This window comes from Mustela putorius, unplaced genomic scaffold (assembly GCF_011764305.1).
Source record: "Mustela putorius furo isolate JIRA1106 unplaced genomic scaffold, ASM1176430v1.1 tig00000151_pilon_pilon_pilon, whole genome shotgun sequence".
Lineage (NCBI taxonomy): Eukaryota > Metazoa > Chordata > Mammalia > Carnivora > Mustelidae > Mustela > Mustela putorius.
Window position 1 is genome coordinate 10,568,915 of NW_025421296.1, and position 21,188 is coordinate 10,590,102.

Genomic DNA, 21,188 nt, shown 5'->3' on the forward strand with positions numbered 1-21,188 from the left:
AAAAAAATAAAATCTTAAAAATAATAATAATAATAATATGAGACTCATTCCAGGTTTTGGTTTGAGCACTCTCAGTCTGCAAACTTTCTGGTGTGAGCCATAAACTTTCACTGACGACTAGTTCCATGTTTCACTGGTCTTATGTCTGTTATTTCTGTACTTTTGACACTAACATCCACACATGTGCAGTCCATGCATGTGTCCCCTCCACCTCCCCAACCGGCTCCCCAAAGCTCTGCAGTGCTCCAGAGCCAAACACCAAGCTGGGCACAACACTTGCCTGGCACAACACATGCTGGTAGGCAATGATTGCTGAGCTGAAACCCGTCCACACTCACCTGCCCCATTCACCTGCAGACAGCACAACTATGCACTTTGCACAGCTCACCACTCCCTACAGAACACCTGTAACGCACCAAAATGACCGTCACAGCTCTTCGCTGCACCAACTTTTCCAGACTTATACAACCCACCTGTTTCTTCTTATGGCCAAATAAAGAAGGAATGTTTAATTCCTCATGCAAAAATTGGCTAACCTGCTATCCTTCGAGCCTTCACCCCTTGTGTGTGTGTCTGACACAACCCTTTGTCAATTCCAAACAGTCTTGTCCTGACTCCCTGGCTTTCCTTCAACACTCTGTAATTTATGGATATTCCAGCTTCTTATATCACCCAGCAAACTCCACCCTATATAATCATCATTTCAACAGTGACTTATTCTATATTAGAGAATATACATTTTTTTTTTACAGATATACCATTGCTATTCTGTCTAGATCTTGGTACACAGAGGTGTTCAGTGAGCACTGATTGGACCAGAGTATGTTGTTGACTTTTTCTCCACCTCATCTCCTTAGAACAAACCTCGCCCTCTCCTACTTCTTGGTCTCCCGCCAGTGCCGCACCCACTCCTGCCCAGCACTCCACCTGCCTTCCAAGAGACTATCCCACACCCACACTCCTTACAGCCATCAGGCCAGGGAAGCTGTTGACCTTGATCCCAACTACAGGAGTCAGATTCTGCTGGGGAATTCCTGCCCTGCTCTGCACTCTGCAGAGAACTGACCCCGCTCCCTGCGCACTCCCTGTCCCCCACCCAAGGACTCCTGCACCGGCCTCCTTTTCGGTCTCTAACACAAGGGTTCCCACTGTCCCTACCCCTCCCGGTTGTGCTTTGAAAACACCTGGGGAACCTTCCAACCCATAAATTCTGACTTAATAATCCAGGATGCAGCCTGGATATCGGGATTTTTCAACATCCAGGGTTGATTCTTGTATTTGAACCGTGTGCGTCCAGCTATAGCGATCGAATGTCCCGCCTCTATAACTGGCAGCCTGGGGAAAAAAGAGGAGGGGTGGGGGAGGAAAGGAGGGAGGAAGGAAGAAAGGAAAGGAAGGAGGGAGTGAAGAAAAGAGGGAAGAAAAGAAGGAAAAGAAAAGAAAAGCGGAGTCAAGGGGGCCCCAAGGCGGGGCCCCAAGGAGGCTCCACCCAGTGCGAGGGCGGAGCCTCCCCCACCTCGGACTTGGCCTAGGGCAGACGCGGAGATAAACTCCCGAACCTCGCGCAGCCGGGATCCTGCGACGCGGCGCGGGTGTCCGATCACTGCTTGTCGACCGACCGCGAAGGCTGCGTGTCCCGGGTGAGTTCCCCAAGTCCAGACCCGGGGCCGGGCGAGACCTGCGCGAGGAGGTGGCGCTGCACCCCTCCGAGGCGCCGTGGCTCTGCGCCCAGCCAGCCACCCGCCGGCCGGCGGTAAAGCTGTGGCGGGGTAGCCTGAGAAAGGGGGGTGGGTGGCGTTGCGAGAGAGGGCGCGGGCCGGTGAGCCCCGGCCTTGAGGCTGGGAGTGAGCGGGCGAGAGCGCCCCGCAGCTCTCTGCTGCCCAGCGCGTCTACCACTCTCTCCCCACCGTGCCCAGTCCATCACAAACCTCTCACCCGGGCAGCTTGCTGCGTCCTGGCGTGGGAGGCACAAGACATCTGTTTACATTGCATCAAGTTAGTTCAGCATTTTTTTTTTTTTTTCCAAAGTAAGCTCTACGCCCAAGATGGGGCTTGAACTCAAGACTCTGAGATCGAGAGTTGCTGCTTTCCCGACTGAGCCAGTCAGGTGCCCCAAATTATTTCAGCTTTTGAACTAAGTAGTCAGGCCTTTACACACCAAAGTGTGTAACCCGATTAAATTTAATGTGCTCTGTAACTTCCTAAGACAGAGTCTTTACACTAAAACGGAACCTTAACATTTACTTTTGTTTGTAAGTATACTTACTGTCACCGTCTTTCCTTGCTATGGGCAGGGATCGTAATTTATATGCTAGCAGGAACACCAATCATAGCTCTAGCCAGTCCAGTCATTTTGCTGTTATGGTCCTGGCATTGTTCTAGAAAGGCCCCCACATTATGGGCATTAGGAGTGGAGACAGAGGTGATATGTAACTTGGCAGGTGCTGAAATCCAGCCCAACTCCTCTTGCCCCACCCCCACCCTATACACCCTGAAAGAAGGAGCTGTGTGCAGGACAATGAGAACCTTCCCCCTCACCACCAATTTGCTCAGAAATTTCATAAGGGATCTTAGGGGACAGTATTACACCTTAACACTTTACCTGTATTAAGTTTTAACTTCCACAGCTCCCCGATTGGTGCATCCTGCAGAATCCCATTATTTAGAAAAAGAAACTGAGGCACAAAAGATAAAATATTTTAACCAAGTCTGCAGAAAAGTCAGTGGCAGATCCAGAATTCCAACCCAAACTTTAATCTCTACACCGCACTACCTGTGCAGATACTCAGCAGACACCCTAAACCCCAAATGAGAGAGACCTCAGGATGCCAAGCTATTGAGAACTTAATAAGCAGCTACCCAGACAGTGATAAGTGGTAAGACCTTGCTCCAGGTCTTACATCATGCCAGCACTGAACCGTGGAATCTGAAGTTTAGGGCCTCTGGCATTAAGAACCTTTCCCCAGGTCAGTGGTGAAACTTCTAGCCACCATATGGTGTTGGAGCCCACTGAGGAGAGAAATAGAACTCTCTCTCTTTGGCTCCTGGGTAGCTCAGTGGGTCAATGCCTCTGCCTTCAGCTCAGGTCATGATCCTGGGGTCCTGGGATCGAGCCCCGCGTCAGGGAGCAGGCTTCCTCCCCTCTCTCTCTCTCTGCCTACCTCTCTGCCTACTTGTGATCTCTCTCTCTCTGTCAAATAAATAAAATCTTTAAAAAAACAAAACAAAACAAAAAAAACCTCTCTCCCTCTGGCATGGACTCTCATAGTGGTGTGCCTGAAAGGGGGCATGGATGAGTTGGTGTGGGTCCTCTCGTGGAAGGAGTGTTGACAGTGCCCGGTCTGCTGCCTGTGGAGGGTACCCAGGGTGTTCCATTACTGTGGGAAGGCGGACCCTCATCCTTGCAGGTCTGAAGACACTTATCCCACAATTGAACTTAAAATGAGAGTCTGAAAATCACCACTTGCCCTTCAGGTCACCTTCCTTCCAAATTCTGCACCAACCCCCCACGTATGACCCCCCCATAAATAAGTCTTTAAAAAAATAATACCAGTACAAACCCCAAAGGAGGCAAAAGTAAAACCAGAAAGGGAGCAGTTACCACATAAACATTACAATATAGTTATGACTTTGAACATAAAAGCAGTCAGCGGGACTTGGGATTATTATGAAGAAAGGTTAACTCTGAGAAAGAATTAACTTTTCCTTCAGGTCAAATATTGGTGAGGTTATAGTTCCTGGTTAGGGAACATTCTGTCCTGTCCTACTCAGATATGGGCCCAGCTTGGTTCTGTGAATGAAAGTTGGACAAGACACAGTCCCTGTGTCTAAGTTCAGAGTCTGCTACCAAGATAGAAGCTTAAATAACACGTCCCAGTTTCTTCTGCTATCTCAGAAAACATGAGCTCCATGTAGTCCACACACTCAGAGGGAGTGGTCACGGATGGCTTTATCTGGGTCTCTCTTCCTTTGCAGGTCTCATCCACAACATGGCTTCCAGCCTGAAGTCATCCAAGGAATTGGTCGTTTTCTTAGGAAAATCGATGATTGCTTTTCTGGAGTCTTTGATTTTCACCATCATCCCCAAACCACGGAAGAATGTTGCTGGTGAAATCGTGCTCATCACTGGAGCTGGGAGCGGACTGGGAAGGCTCTTGGCCCTCCGATTTGCCCGCCTTGGATCCGTGCTGGTTCTCTGGGATATTAACAAGGAGGGGAACGAGGAAACGTGCAGGATGGTCCGGGAAGCTGGAGCCACGAGAGTTTATGCCTACACTTGCGACTGCAGCCAACGGGAAAACATATACAGAGTGGCCGAGCAGGTAGATCTTGTGTCTTGCTGTTCCCTGGGGGTAGTAAGCCCTGTACACGGATACACTCGCGTGTACTGTCCCTTTGCCTTGCTCAGTGCAGCTTTATCTGTCTCCAACTTCCCTTTAATTGAAAAAGTTTTGGGGAGTGAGAATTAGGATTTGTGAATTGTCATTGTATACCATACACCACATGAAACACCCCAGCTGTATTGTATCCTAATCCTATAAAGTGAGGTCCATGACTATCTCCGTTTCACAAATAAGAAAACCAAGGCTTAGGGAGGTAAGTAGCTCCCCTAAGGAACAGGTACTAAGTAGCAAAGATCCAGCTCAGCCTTGAGTCTGTTGACTCCATAGTACACACTTGGCCCTGCCAACCAGGTGGTACAGTATAGGAGGTAGAGGGTGGCCCTCTTCTTGAAGGAGGAAGGAGACATACAGATAATGAATAACCTCTCAGTGGTCCCAGAGCTAGCCCTTGACTAAGCCAGGGCTTGAACCCATATCCGGTCTGAGCTGAAACTCCCTATTTCTACCACACCACAGTGCCTTTCATTTGAATGTGTATTTCTCTTAAGTAATCATAAGAAAATCAGAATATTTCATTCATCCTAAAGATGCTTAACCACAGTTGCTCCTTTGGTGATGATACAGCTGCACATTTAAAGAAGACTTTAAGGAAATCAAAACCCCAGTAAGCAGTGGTAAGAGGTTTTTTGTTGTTATTGTTGTTCATCAAGGCAGGTACTTACTTGCTGCCTCTTTTCCCTCATAAGGTTTTTCTCTATACCCCCATCGGCATGAGTACTCCGCTCATCACTCTCCTGAGCCACCTTTTTGGCGGCCCCCAGAATTCCCCAATTTAGTGAGAAAGAAGGAACCAGACTGGCCTGCAAAGAGCAGCCCAGCCCTATTGGAAAGTTCTTACACAGCTTCTAGCCCCTACCTCAAATACCCTTGCTGTTTCCCACCTTACTTCCTAGTGGTAAGATTGGCAAGTCATTGGCAGGTGAGTGTGCAGCTTCTGTTGAAATTTGTCTTTAAATTCTATACATCTGTGACTACCATCTCCAGTCCCACGGAGCCCCATACAGTCTGGAGACCCCAACCTGACAAGCTAGTGCCTCCCTCAAAGTGCCAACCTCACAGATGAATGTCTGTGCGCTTACAGCGATGATCACCTGGCCTGTCCCCTCATGCTGACTGCAAACAACTTCTGTAGCCACTCTTAAGCAATCTTCGGTTCATATTCACATACTGAAGACCATCCAAGCTAACTAATATTAGCAAGCTAATATGAGGCACTCTATAAATAACCACCTCTTCCCCATATCTGTGGCTTAGTTCTGACCAACATGCTTGGTTCAGAAATGGTCAAATGGTACATATTACCAGTTCATTATTCAGCTTTTCTTACTTATGGGTCTTAAGAAGAGTTGATTAGGTGCTCTTCGGAATTCAGGGGAAGCAAACTACTCTTCACTCATAAACTGGCCATTTGCACTTCTTCCTCTGGAGAGAGGAAAGATACCAAACGATTTTCTAAAAGTATTCCAGAGAGCAGTGATCATGATGAAAGGTTTCAGATTAGTAGGACATTGTGTCATCTCCACAGACCCCAAGAACTTTGAAAGCTAGTGTCCTCAGATCATAGTTTGACACTAAGTTCAGGAAGGTTTGCTACTTGGCAACCAAGGTAAGCAATTATTTTAAACAATAAGCAAAACAATAAACACATGAGAGTGGGGCTGTGTCATGGTTGTTTACCTTTGCTGAGGCATGTAGAAGTGTCCTGACTACATTTAATGACTGATCCCTTAGACAAGTCAAATCAGAATCAATTGACTGCATTGGTTCAACAGTGGCGGGGGGGAGGAGGGGGCTTATTTGTGACATCTATGAGAATTCTTTAAGGTTTATTTTTGCTTCCTGATGTTCAAGGTCAAGTTTCAGGATCATTTCATCTTTTAAACCATGTCATCACTAGTAGAAGCAGACCTTTCTTTATTGCCCACCACCACTAATGAGTACTGGTTGGGAAGTTCATATCAGCCATCTTGGACAGTTTAAAGTGAGATGCTGACTTGCACGATCTTCTGGCTTTTCCTTCTTTTCTTTTTTTTTTTTTTAAGATTTTATTTATATATTTATCAGAGAGAGCAGGGGAAAGCACAAGCAGGGAGAGTAGCAGGCAGAGGGAGAGGGAGAAACAGATTCCTGCTGAGCAGAGAGCCTCATGTAGGACTTGATCCAGGACCCTGAGATCATGATCTTAGCTGAAGGCAGACACTTAAATCGACTGGGCCACGCAGGTGCCCAATCTTCTGGCTTTTATTATAGCTGGGTTGTTTGTTGAGAAATCTCCACCAGCAGGCAGGCCCAGCTTATGTGGGAGTCTCACTAGACTTGTCATTCAGGGTTGAACACACTGTTGCCACATTCTTACAATGAGGAGAATAATGAATGCAAAAAAAAAAAAAAGAAAGAAAGAAAGAAAACTAGTCTGTTGCATTTTCCCTTAGCTGCTACCCTATGTCTCTTATAAAACAACACAGTGCAAACAAGCTTACTCTGATTGCATGGACGAGCATTTTATTGGGTTATCATTGGTCAGTAATACTTAAATATATGTCTCATACAATTAAACCTTTTTTTTCCCCTAATGTGGTAGAGGCTGAATACTCGTGATGTCTTTCCAAGCTAATTTAAAGAGCAAAGCAGACTTTGGAGCAAGATAATCCTTTAAAAAAAAAAAAAAAGGGAAAAGATAAACCTATATACAAAACAGATAAAGCAATATAAACCTATATACAAAACAGATAAGGCAATAGGAAGAAAGATTATTCACATGAAAAATCTTATCACAAGTGCTTAGCCTAGTACATTTAAGGTATGATTCATAAAGATACAGTATTCATATGCTGCAAAGACACAAGCCACAGATAATGAAATCAGGTGCCATTTTGAAATTAAAGTCTGATGTTAATTTTGTCAAGTATATGATAACATGCTTTATTCAGGTGAGAGGGGGCAGTGGACACACACATCTGTTTATTTCTCTGAGATGTCATTTCTGGCTTTGCCATCCCTGACTCTGAGCAAGGCTATGAGCTTCTGATGCTACTATCCTACTGGCTTCCAGTCCACAGCCCTGTCCAGCTTTTTTTTTTTTTTTTTTTTTCCATGTGAGTATAGTTGACACACAATATTATATTAGCTTCAGGCATACATCGTGGTGATTTAACAGCTCTACGTGCTAGGGTATTCTCACCACAGGTGCAGCTGCTCTCTGCCATCCCACAAGGGTACCACTGACTATGTTCCTCTTGCTGTGATTTTATTCCTGTGATTTATTCATCCTGTAACCAGAAGCCTGTATCCAATTTTGCCTTAGGTGGGGCTAGTTGTTTCTAGCCTTGACTTTTGTTCAGCTTGAATTTGACTAAATATTTTACCCACTCTCCAAATAAAACTGATCTATTTCCAGTGCTTTTATCTGAAAATGCTACCATAAGGTGAGGTTTCCTTGGTCCTATTTATTTCATCCTCAGTTTTCCCTAGACTGCCACTCTGGTTGGCTCAGAAATCCTTACCATGCCACCCTCATTGCTGGGGCTCAGGCCTTCCAGAGCAGTGGATGAGGTGGTAGCTTCCACCTGGCTTCAGTAATACCTCCTGCTCTGTGCCAGAATGTGCCATCCATGTAGAGAGCTGTACACACACACACACATAGGCACACACATGCATGCACACACACACACAGCTAGCATTGTAAGGGGTACTGCTGTGAGCTTCCTGTTCAGCACAGGGCAACTGCAACCAGGGGTTCTCTCTGATTGGGGGGGGCAGAGCGCCTGCTTAGGATACAAATTACAGGAATGGAATTCTAAGCACAGAAAGGAACAAAGGGATAGATACCACCATCTCATGGCACCAATCCTGAAAAATCCTGCACTCACTTCTGCCATAATAGCCAAGATTACAAGCTAAAGATTTACTATAAATGAAAGGCTCCAAGGTCCCACGCAGAAATTATATTTCTTAAATACAAGTTATGGAGTACCTACTTTGGCCAGCATTACAGCAGCAAATGGGGCTTACTCTAATCCTCCCTTCACATATCTTAATACCTAGAAGCTGTGGTAGGGGAAGAAAGCCAGCTAGTTGGTATAAGCAGGACAGACAGGTTCTGAGCTGTGGCGTGTGCATAAAACCTGTTTAGAAATGTCATGCTTCCTCTGTGCCTTCCTACTCCGCCCCATCTCGGTGTGTGCTGGGTCTGGATTTATATAACATGACTGTAATGCCCTCCTCAGTGATTGAAATAACCTCTACTTACCTGGAGCCTGAAAGAGGGACTAGAATGGCTCTAACTGCTCTGTTAAGGAAAGTAGCCCTGCAGTGTTGGAACCATCCTAGGGAGGGGGGAAGAACTGAGAAGAAAAACATCAGACGTGGATCTCTGACGCACTGTACACTCAGCAGAGGAAATAAAGCATACTTTGCAGAGTACGTAACCTCCATCTGAGTTAACTAGGATAAGAAGCCTGTAAAACTATGGAAATTTACGCTTAGATCATGGAAAGAATTACTCCATGGGTGGTGTGTTGCTCTTGTTATTCAATGCAGGTTAAAAAAGAAGTTGGCGATGTCTCCATCCTAATCAACAATGCCGGAGTCGTGACAGGCAAAAATTTCCTCGACTGCCCAGACGAGTTGATAGAAAAGGCTTTAGATGTGAATTTTAAAGCACATTTATGGGTAATTATTTTTTCTTCTCATAATAAATCTAAAGTTACTCTGAATTTAGAAGTACCTTCCTCTTGTTTTCTTACAATTTTATTCACCTCTAACTAAAGCAGGGACTTCTCAATTTCAGATTTCTCCTGCTTGACCCCGATGCTCCCCCTCCCCCGCCCTGGATCCAACTTAACCTACACCTGTGTGAGCCTTTGCTCGGAAATCCTGCAAAGACAACTGTCCTATGGTTTTACTGTCATTTATTGATTATATCAGGTTCTGTCCTAGGCACTTCCTGTATAACCCTTGAAATAGCTCAGTGAAATAAGGGATCAGAGGAGTTAAAAGATTTGCTCAAGGCTACACAGAAATGACATCACATAAACTTGACAAAGGTGACCTTTTAATTTCCCAAAACTGGAACCCTTTTGAAAGTGGAAAAGATAATAAAAAATAATAATGATGATGATTGAAAAGAGAAGGTGAAAGAGAACATTATTAATAAACAAGCATTAATCAGGTCTATTCTGGGCAAACCAAGATGTGCAGTCACCTCACTCAGTATCTAATCAAGGAAAAGAGAGTTTCTACCGTAGCCTGGGTGACATTAAAGGGCACAGGACAGGTGCCGCGGACATGAAGGATCATAGCCCCTGACTTCTAATATGATGTGCCCCTTGCAGAATTTGGGTTTTCCTAGCTTTTGCTGAACCTAGTCTTGCCACACGTCCCCACCCACAGGCATGCCCCCCATTGCCTCTTTGCCCCACTGCCCTGGGTGGCTGTCTGCTGGGAGGGTGTATTTGCTGGAGACTTCTGAGCTCCCTCCACCCTCCTTACACCTCCCCGGCAGACTCCCCGCCCTGCCATCATTGGCAGCCTTCAAATGTTATTTGGACTTTGTCGGTTTCTGTCACCTCGTTTCACCAAAAGTGTCCTGGCGCTGGTGGTATTGTTGGTGTTCTGTGTTGTTTTCAGGAGAAAGACGGAAAGACTCTGAACTAAGTGAGCACCGTGTTTCTTTGGGAGCTACTGCAAGTGACTTATGTGTTCTTGTCCCAAATATCCCTCTCCTTTGTTAGAATGAAGTTAGATTCTTAGGCCAGAATGAAAACAAAACCATCATCTCATTCATAGTCTCCACTACTGTTGTGTTCTTTTTCTTCCTGGGTCTCTTCTTTCCCTGCTTTCTCTCTCTTCCTCTAATTGTCCCCAGAGTCCTGGTGTCCCTGACCCCAGTCATTCTCACTCTGGACACTCTTTCTAGGCAAGTCTGCATACGTTCTTTGAGCCCTGCATGGAGTAGGCACTTAATTGCTAGTGGGTCAGAGGGCTCCTGGTGGCCATGCTCCCAAGGGATGCGTCCCCAGGGAGAAGTAAAGAGACTCACCTCAGACCATCAGAACTCAGGGAGCTTTTCATTATGCTTTGCTGTGGACTCGCTTTGATTTTCCGCCTCTAAGTGTTAGTTATCACGTGGAAAGTCATTGTGATGCACGCAAAGGTCATTTGACTTCTATAAGAGATCCCTTTTCTCGTATTTACTCATATGATTCAAGTGTGAAAATAAATATGAAATAGAAATTCATTGAAATATGCAAGTATTCCTGTGTAATGAGTTATTTCTGTGTTGTAGAACATATCTTCTGTCAAAGCTCATTTCTCTCTCCTTTACCTTCTTTTTCCCACAGGTCCCACATCAAAGGTGAAGGTGCTCTATATTACTGAGACACAGCACACACCCATTCTTTCTAACATATCCTCTCTGCTGACATGGAATCGAAATTAGAAACCATTATTCAAAGAAGTAGAGACGAACTTTAAAACAAAGTGATTTTTTAAACCAAAGCCAATAGTGGCATGTCCTGTGCACAACGTTCAGAAAAATTTGAAATCCAAATATGATCCAAGAGGTGAAAAAAGGCAATATAAATCTAAATTATCATATCTCCAGTACTCTCACTGGTGTGTGGGTTGTGCCTGCCACAGTTAAGATTCTCCCATACTTCTTGAATTATTGTCAGAATATTGTTTTTTAAAGTCACATATACATGAAATATAAGTCTAAATAAGTTGTTTTGAACAATATTGGAACTGCCGTCATTAAATACTGATTTGCCAGGTTGAACAAACTAAGAGGCTTGCTTGCCAGATGTTTACATTTTTATACCCTAGTGCCTTCAGGTAGTTTGATGAGCTTAAAAGACTCTTTTCATAACAACGATCATATAAACATCTGAAAAAAGTGTAAAATGTTAACAGTTCTTTCTTGCTCTTCTTAGACTTATAAATCCTTTCTTCCTGCTATGATCGCTAATGAGCATGGACATTTGGTTTGCATTTCAAGTTCAGCTGGATTAGTTGGAATAAATAAACTGGCAGGTAAGAGAAATGTATTATTTAGCAGTTGCAAAAAGTTTTATAACTTTATCTTACTTAGCTCTGAACAATCAGCACTCATTTGATGTACCAATGATAAAGGGTTATAAATTAAGAAACATATTCAATAAGGTAAGTGGTTGAGAACATGGTACAGCGGAATTGCCTATCAGATTTGCTTACATGCAGGTGAACTCTGCACTTTAGAATGATTAAGTCAGCGCAATCTCCTGGGCTTTCAAAAAACAAAGAGGGGCCCCAGGGGGTTCAGTCAGTTAAGGGTTTGCCTTCTGCTCAGATTGTGATTCCAGAGTCCTGGGATCCAGTCCTGCATCAGGCTCCCTGCTCCCTGCTCAGCCAGGAGTTGCCTTCTCCCTCTGCCTCTCCCCACTGGCTTATGTACTCTCCCTCTCTCTTTCTCTAGCTCTCTGTCAAATAAATAAACAAACAAACAAATAAAAATTAAAGAGGAAAAGAGAGACCTTACTGATAAATTCTATTTATGCAAGTGATTAGCATAGTCACTATCTGGGGGACCCCTGGCCCTGTTAATGGGATGGTAAGGAGAAGCACTCTGGCTTCTGAAATTTTCATTAAGTGGTCTCCTTCTGCTGGGCATGTGAAGAAAGTTTCTCCAGTCCAAGAAATCTAAAATTAACCTCTCTGCTCTCCCACTGGTTGCAGACTCTCAGCTCAAGATGGTAAGCACAGTTCAGCTCCATTATGGGAATAGAGTTCCCAGAACCATCAGTCACCCCAAATGTTATGCATCTGTACACATCTCCCCATAAGCGGTCCTCCCCTTCCTCCATCCTTCTTAGAGTTCACTAGGTTTTATTGTGACCTTGTGGGTCTCTGAACTCCTGCTGGTCTATTTGTAGTGCCTATGAATCCTTTTCCTGGCACAGTATCTCTGTCTTAGGATACAAGACTCTTCCACGCCCTGCTCACCCTAGAAGCATGTGTAAGACTTTTGTAATTCCCGTGGTGTGGGTCTTGGCTCCCTGCTTCATAATCAGTGGGAGTGCTATGTAGAATGCAGATTGCCTGAGTCCGGGTTGTTTCTGCTCATCTGAATTTCAGAGATGCAAGGGCTCAATGAGGTGCATTCATGCCCCACGACTCAGGTGATCCTAGAAGCTGCTCGGGACTCCCCTCTCCCCTTCCCTTCCTCTACTGTCTAACCCGCCGCAGTCTAGGAACGTGACTCTTGTTGGTTGTAGTGGCTGCCTCTCCCCAGAGGAAGGATGGCTCATTTGCCTCTTCTGACTTTGTGAGGAAAAGGAGAGTCAGAGTCCACTTAAATGCCGGTTCTTCTCCAAGTGTTCTGTGAGTTCAAGATTCAGGTGTTCACTTGGCGTGAGTATGATTGTAGACAGAAAACTCAAAACTGACATTGATGCCACTTCCCACTCCCGCTGCATTCTCAAGATGGGTAAGAAGTAGACGTTGACGTTTGCCAGTCTGTTTTTCTCCAACAAAGGGAAAGTTAGAGGTTTAGTTAGAATATAGTTAGAATACTTAGAAGAAAATTTGATCTGAGTATCATGACCCATGGTGATCTCTCTTGCCTGGACTCCTGCATCCCTTATTATTTCATTTCTTCTTCTGTGTGTCTCCCTGCCCTGATGCTCTTGAAACTCTTTGAGTCAGGGACTGGACACACATGTCATGCTCCACAGAACAGTTCACCCAGTGTCTGACCTCTCGTCAGTGTGGAAGTAAAGTCTAGCAGGGTGACCCGCAGGGGACTCCCCGAAGCCCTGCATCTCCCGGAGGGCACTTGGTCCTTGTCAACAGACCTTTAGGTGACGCTGCTCCTCCCCACGCATTCCTTACTTCCTCCGGTGGGCCAGACCAAGATCATACAAAATAAGAACTCTGACATGACTGTCCTATTCTCCGTGTGTATTCGTGTTTATGAGGAAAGCTTAATGTAATGCCGCTTAAAAACACTGGAATATACATTGGCATTGTTTGCCTTTTTCAGATTACTGTGCAAGTAAATTTGCAGCCTTTGGATTTGCTGAATCTGTATTTATGGAAACAATAGTCCAGAAACTAAAGGGGATCAAAACCACTATTGTGTGCCCATTTTTTATAAAAACTGGAATGTTCGAAGGTTGTTCTACTGCGTAAGTATGTCCTTTGATTTCAAAGAAATGACATTTTTTTAAAAATGATTGACTATTTTATATTGTTCTATTCATTAATGTTGTTTTAAAAAGGTATTTTGTAGGATCCAGCTGGATTTATAAGTGATTTCAGAATTGTTTCTTTCTTCAAATGTGTTTGTGATTAAGCCATTGAGTTTATTAATGGTTTGGGATGGTTTAATGGGATGGTTTATGAAGGCCGGGTCCAGCTCACCCCACGCCATAGCCAGATCTGCTAAGCACCCCTGCAGCGTTCCTGGCCATAGTTTCTTTCTGCCACCAAACTCCATTCTGCACTCTTCCCTGACTGATCCCACAGCAAGACTGAAAATCATGGGGATGGGGGGCACAGATACCTAATTCTGCATCTTGTGGAGATGTCAGGAAGTTGTTTAATATGGTTTCATGCAGATACATATATTGTATCATCAGTGTGTTAATTAGAGCATCATTTGCCATTTTAAAGTTAAGTTGTCACTAGCATGTTGATAATAAAGGAGTAAAGAGAGAAATCGATCAGATCTAGAAGGGAAAGAAGTAAATAAGTGCTAATGTTTGCAGCCTTTTTTTATCCCTAATCTATAAGATTTTTTTTAGTAATTTATAATTTTTTTTTCTTAACTCCTTAGCCGTCCTTTCCTGTTACCCCTTCTGGAACCAGAGTATGTAGCTGACAAGATAGTAGATGGCATCCTGACAGACAAAGTATACTTAAATGTGCCAAAGTTTATATCCTTCGTGTTGTTCTTAAAAAGGTAACCGTATCAGCTTCCTATTACTTCTCTAACGAGCCAGTCAACAACTCATTCTCCTACCAGGAGGAGCCACTTTAAAAATATCTGTTAAGTGAATGCCCTTGGATCCCTTCCTTGTGCCTGTCTGCCAACATGACCTCAAATTCGCAGAGCCTAGAAGATGGAATTGGATCCTGCCAGCCACCTTAGTATTGCATGATTGTCAGAGAGAAGTGCATTTACTGAATGACCTGTGGACAGATCGAAGTCTTTTTTTTTTTTTTTTTTTTTTTTTTTAGGATAGATGGTCTTCTTGTGGGTATCACAGAGTAATTGCATTGGAACAGATATTGTGTCCACACTTCTTGAGTACAGATCCCCAGAATCAAGGGCAGACAGTAAGCCAAACATTTCAGGAAGTTATAGTATGGATATAATTGGCAATAAAGGATAAACTTGAAGTATAAGAGGGTTAAAAGCATTGGCGGTAGGGACTAAAAAGATAACCACCTCTTGAAAACACCCAAGGGCATATTTGCTTACCCTCTCTAGTCCCATTTGGATTCACATTCTAATTATACAGCACCCCCCACCCCATCAAAGTTTCTGCTTTGCAAGGAAACATATTCCGTGATTGAACCACTTTCCTCCATGGCACTGAAATGTGTCTCGTTTTAACGTTCACTGACTCTATCTTTGCCCTTAGCGTTATGACTAATTCCTTCCCTCTTGACAGCAGTTCTTGAGTTATTTGAACATAGATAGTATGGCTGGCAGCCACTGTCCTTCTTACATAAGGAAATGCCTTTTTCTTTCCTGTTAATTGTATCTACTTTGCACAACGCACCAAAATCATTCCTATGTCCTTTCACGGACCAGGTTTCACAAGAGAGATAGAGCCGACAGGCTCTGGGAGGCGGGGCAAAGGACCTTGGACAAGCACTTTGAAATCTGGGATTATGATCCTGCGGTTTACTAAATTTGTGACTCTGAGCATGCCCTTTATTCTCCCAGCCAGTTTCTTGTTTACGATTTAGAAGTCAATGCTTGTTCGAGCTTGTAGATTAGTGAGCGTCACGCAATTTTTAGGACAGTGTGGGCATTCACAGGAGAGTGGCTATCTGTTGCTTAATCGATAGAAGTATGTGGTATAGTAATGCCAAGTGTAAAGAACAGAGGAGTTAGTTTTTCTAATGTTTTTGAATAATCATAGAGGTTATATTTACTTTTATAAGATATGAAAGATCTACATAGTTCCTGAGAAGTACTTGGAAGCAAGAAGTTCAGTAAAGGGGATGACATCACACATTCCCTCAAATATTCATTCAGTAAGCATTAAAGAGTGCCTAATGTGTGCCACAAATTGCTGATCGTCCTAGGACCCGGGGTTACAGCAAAGAAGGAGAGAGAAAAGAGTCCTTGCCTTCACTGAAATTTTCTTCTTATGGGGTGGGTGGCAGGGAACAGACAAAAAAGTTAAGTAAAAGAAAAGGCATGCTGGGTAGTCATAAGTTCTAGGAAGAAACAAGAAAGCAAGAAAGAGAAATCTAAGAGTAGGAGGCAGGCGGTGATGCAAGTTGAGTTTGGCCGTTCAGTGTGTTGCTTAGGAGAGGGATCATGGACAAGGTAAAATGTGACATCCTAGAGAGCCCACAGATGGACAGTGAGCTGAGTGTCCTTTCCTTTCCTCTACTCTGAGGACAGGTCTTAGGTTTAATGTGCCTCCCCTTGCTCTGCATTGTGACTGTCAGAGGGGTGGGGTCTGTGCTGTCTTGGGAACGGTGAGTAGGCATGGAGATGAGCAGTCCTAGTTAGGTCTTGCCAAAGGTTCTGGGACCTATCTAATCCCACAGGAGTGCCAGAAACAGAGACCGAGGACTTCATTTGATTCCAGAAGAAACAGGCTCAAGAGTTAAGTAATGGACCTGGGATGGTTTGTGAGTGACAGGGCTAGGATCCAAGCTAGGCTTATCCGACTCCACAAGGCTTCACTGCTTCCTGTCAATCATGATGTAGTGCAGTGAAGCTTTGGAAACCGATGTGAGAAGTGAGTTGAGTAAACGTAAATAAAGCCAGAAGAGTTAGAAAGGCCCTGAGCCAGTTCCCCCCATATAGTGGACAAGCCCCAAGTGGTCCTAAATCACGCACACTGATGTGTGCACATGCCAGTGACTCCCATCTGCAGCAAAGTCAGTGACCCTGCATCTCAGCCGAGTTGGTCGAGGCGCTTCCATGATAGTAACCAAGAAAACTTCTCTTGTGTTCTCTTTAGTATCTTGCCTGTCAAGATGGCAGTGCTTACGGCTGACTATATGGGCGCTTTTAATGTGATGGACAGCTTTGTTGGCAAGAACAAGAAAAACTAAAGACCAACTCCATGGCTGATACCCGGCATTCCATAATCCTATTTCAAGAAAAGCATTTTTGTCCAACAGTGTATCTGGAAACTACAAGTACCATTCTTTCTCTGCTCTCTGGACTATTTTCAACCAATACCTTTGAAAATAATGTTCCTATCTGCTTTCTGGTTGTTGTTGTTGTTGTTGTTTTAGTTAAAAAAAGGAAGAGCCTATTTTTGTCATTTCTGCTTGCAACTGATTTGTTAAGAAAATGAATCCTGTCTCTCATGAACTGCCCTTCACTTTGGTCATTGGGGACGAGGCCCAAGCAGAAGAGGTGGCTTTGCTTGAACCTGCAGCAGGGTACGGTGAGGAGTGAAGAGGATGGATGAGTACTTTGCTTGAATGCCCTCTAAACAGAGGACACAGAGTTCAGGGTTCCCTGTCACCTTGAGTCCCATGTCCTTCTTTCCAAAGCCAGCCATACAAATGCTCTGTTCTACATGTCCCAGGTACTCAGACTACATACCAGTCCCACTCAGGGTATTTCAGGGGCCACTGTGCCCTGCACATTCCCTGAATGAACTTAGTAGACAGTGATTTTCGACCAAATTCTGTGTTGGAGCATTTTTTTTTCCCTAGAAGAGATTAAAGAATGGTTGCTTCTTATTCGGAAAATGACGTTCCACTGAGTTAGATGAACTGCTGCCTAGTGGACTGGAAAACATATTCATGTGATTACTTTCAAATGTTTAATTTAGTATTTCAGAGTGGGATTCATGTTATATTTTTCCACAGAATGGACAGGTCTATGAATTGGCATTCATCTGTGATGCCTTCATTTCAGATCTATTGTATGCTTACAGTTTAATGAACTGGCCAACTGGAGATTGGAGATTAACTATAAAAGGAAGATTAAGAAAAATATGTTAATTACCATATCCCTGAAACTCCTTCCCAGGCTGGGAGGGGCATCTGCCTTGCGAGAAAAACAGGAGCCTTTGTCTCTCACCTTCTTTTGTGTGGGGAGCAGAAAAGGATGAGAAGTACCTCAGAAGACTCTGTGAGATTCAAAAGAAACAAGTCATGAATATCTTGGGGGTAAGATGCTCTTAGAAAGGCAGTGGCCTCAGGGAATGTAGAATCTGGAATCCACTGTGGACTGATTTATCTTGAGCTGCCTGAGTGATTCTGACAACTCTGCCCCTATATTTCTTGTCTGTGCAGAAAGCCTCCAAAAAGCGGGGGGGACAACAACTTGTTTTATAATTATAAAAGTAATAGCTGAGGTTTTATTGTGCCTGGCACAAATCTATGCCCCTTACACATATTAGTTCTCTAAACAAGCATATCACACCATTACTCGAAGAATAATAAAGGTATTTGGTGTATGCTGAAGAATAAAAGGCATTTTATTTCACAAGAGTGACATCCTACTCAACTGCAGACGTGTACCAAGCAGCTCAAAAGGCCCTCTTAGCCTAACCAGCTAATGTTCCAAATCCTTGGTTAACAAGGTTAATTAAGAGAGAGGCACAATATTGCTCCCCTATTACAATTCCAAAAGCGTACATTCCAGGGGCCTGTCTATTTAGCTGAAGAATAAAGAAGAGACTCGAGGGATTTCCAAGAACAAAGGTCTGGGGCACAGTGGGCAGCCACCACGTCGTCACAACATTAACAGCAATTTTTTCTAATTGGAGTGCATCTTGGCTGAACTGCTACAAAGGCCTGAAATTCAATTGTGGTTTTACAGTACCCATGAAATTGTCTAAACAAATTTGGATTTACTTGAAGAGCTTCTATGAGAAGAGACCACATGTAAATTACAGCGTTCTAGAGGGTAATCTACAACAAGGTGACTTCATCCAAGGGGAGCAAGTGCTCTCTGCATTGGTTTCCCAGCAGTTTCCACTTGAAGTTTTGCCCTAATGAAGCCATGATCAAAAGCCTGATGCCTAAGCAAGTCTTGAGACGTGGAAGCCTCAAAGATCATCCAGAATGACATGATTTGGCATCCAGGAGTCAGCTGCTGCTCAAGAACTGAGAAGAATTCTTGACATTAGAAGGAGTTTGGCTGGATACAAATGTGCAACCATGCCCTTGTTCTGTTCCTTTGGGTTTTACACTGTGATGCAGTATTAGACCACAACAAAGTACTGTGGGCTGGGGAGCTGAGACAACAACAATTTATTGCCTTACAGCTTTGGAGCCTGGAAGTCCAAAATCAAGGTGTCAGGTGATTTGTTTCTGTGAGAACTCTCTCCCTGGCTTGCAGAGAACATCCTTCTGTGTCCTCACACAGCCCTTCCTTTGTGTGTGGGTGCAGAGAGGGAGATCTCCCTCTTCCTCTTCCTGTAAGGCCGCTAATCCCATCATGAGGGCCCCACTCCCATGACCGGATCTATCCTTAATTATCTCCCTGAAGCCTCATCTCCAAACACCACCACACTGCGGGTTTAGGGCTTCACTATATGAATTTGGGGAGATATAAACAGTCCATGATAGAAAAGGAAATCCAGGCTATACATGATCTTTACACTCCTCAGTGTTCTAAGACTGAGGTAGTCATGATTTGTCAAATGAAGTCATTTAGAATCTTAGAGGTAGAGTGACTCAGATGTTTGGAAATAAACAAAAACAAAAAAACCTGAATAGCAACCTCCAAGAGTTAGCACTTGAGAGAAACATGACCAAGAATTTGGGCCAGCAAACAAGAGCTGACATGAGGCAAAATGTCCCATGCAGAACTAGTTTGTGAAGAGCTCTTATGGTGGTCTCCACCTTCATTTCTGGGATAGTGGCCTGTTTGGGATTTATTCAAACATCCCAGCTCACTTCCCTCCCAAGCTACTGAACAGTTTCCTTCTGCTATGAACATGCCACAGCTGAGCCACTGAGATTGCCATTCGTGGCCTGGATTCCTTTTTTTTTTTTTTTTTTTTTTTTTTCCCCTCATAAGTTTGCTATCAACTTGGAGACCAAACCAGTAACAAGTGCACCAGTCATTGGTGCTCAGCCCTTGGGGAGTCTGCTTCTAAGATGGTAATGTGAGTGTCCTTGCACCTGGACCCCCTTCCTCTGGACCAGTACTAAGTAAAGCAGTGATGGCAGAGGTAAGGTCCCTCAGCTCCGTGTCCTCAGTTCCTGCTGCAGGGCTTGAGCTTCATTGGTTGGCCTCACATTGTCTTCCTCCTAGCAGTTTCCAAAGGCTAGCCTTGATCTCCCATGGGGCCTCAACTCAGAGCCAGGCAGATCTGTCCCCCTTCGCTCCTTCTCTTCCCCCTGGTGGCCTTTCTGTGCTTCCTTCTTCTCAAGTCCACCACAACCCATCCCATCGCCCACTCTTTCCCAAGGGTAACTTCTCTTGCCTCACCAAGAAAATGGAAGTTGATAAGGACAAATTCCTTCAGCAACCCAAACTGATATCTTCACAGGCACTTCCTTCTGCCTTCACCTCCCTGCTCTGGTTGACCCTGTGGCTTGCACTTTCCTTCCAGTACTTTCCAGGGCTTTTCTCCCACACCTCAGTATCTCCACCTCCAAGCTGTTCCCTGCATCCTGTCAGTGTACTAACCACTGTGTGAAGCTGAAAACTAGCAAAAATAAATTAACTTTACAAAAACCTCCATCCCACTCCATCCCAGCAAATCTCTCTTCATTGGTAACATCATCTAAAATACAGCCTAGAGGAATTTGTCCATCTCCTCTCCTCACATTGGTTCCTAAGCCACCCTGCTTCCACCTCCAATGGGTCACAGCGATTTCTCTGAAAAACGGGGATTTCACTCCACATCTTATTTTCTTCTTAGGACTGATATTAACCTCTCTGCCCTTGTTCTTGGTATCATCTGCCTACGGTCCTGTTCTGCTGTCCCCTCCTCAAATTATTAATGTTTGTCAGGTTTTTGTCCTTGGATTCCTCAATGTGTAGATCATGCCCCACCCCCAGGACTTCTAACCATGTCCACTGTTCCTCCTTCTGGGCTCTGTCCATTATTATCAGCAAGATGGCCACCATCATGGCTGCTTTCCAGGCAGCAGATGTAGGAAGGGACAAAGACTAAAGAAATAAAGGCATCAATTTGTCTTTTAAGAATATTTCTAAAAGCAGCCACACAACATTCTTCAAACATTTGGGCCAGATGCTAGTGAGACTGGGGATTGTAGTTTTTCCTACAGTAGCCATGACTCCATCTAATAACTAGAAGAGTGGGGAAAAGGGCATTCAAGTCATCTTGGTCACAGACTCTCCCAAGTCACAGCTGGGGATTCAAATAAGTTTAGCTATGCAACTTGGGTCAAGTGAGGTGAACTTTCTGAAACCCTTTTCCAATTCTGCCAATGACTGTAATTCCTCATATGATTGTTGTAGGGATTGAGGTGACAATTATAAAATGCCTAATGTAAGGTTGGTTATATACTCAATAAACACCTGTCTCTACTATGTCCCCTAACTAAATTCTGACCTTGGACTTCCAGTTTGTGAAAATATGTGTGGTACTACTTGAAATCTCTTTATCTTAC

General features: G+C 44.2%; 1 protein-coding gene across 1 annotated transcript; it reads left to right on the plus strand.

Moving 5' to 3' along the window:
• The first annotated feature begins 1,515 nt into the window (after positions 1 to 1,515).
• Positions 1,516 to 21,123, plus strand: SDR16C5 (short chain dehydrogenase/reductase family 16C member 5). Its single transcript, XM_004768795.3, has 7 exons — positions 1,516 to 1,640; positions 3,976 to 4,322; positions 8,943 to 9,074; positions 11,336 to 11,435; positions 13,423 to 13,567; positions 14,218 to 14,343; positions 16,595 to 21,123. The coding sequence occupies exons 2-7, from the start codon at positions 3,990 to 3,992 to the stop codon at positions 16,686 to 16,688; spliced, it is 930 nt and encodes a 309-aa protein (XP_004768852.1). The 5' UTR covers positions 1,516 to 1,640; positions 3,976 to 3,989; the 3' UTR covers positions 16,689 to 21,123.
• Positions 21,124 to 21,188: the final 65 nt, after the last annotated feature.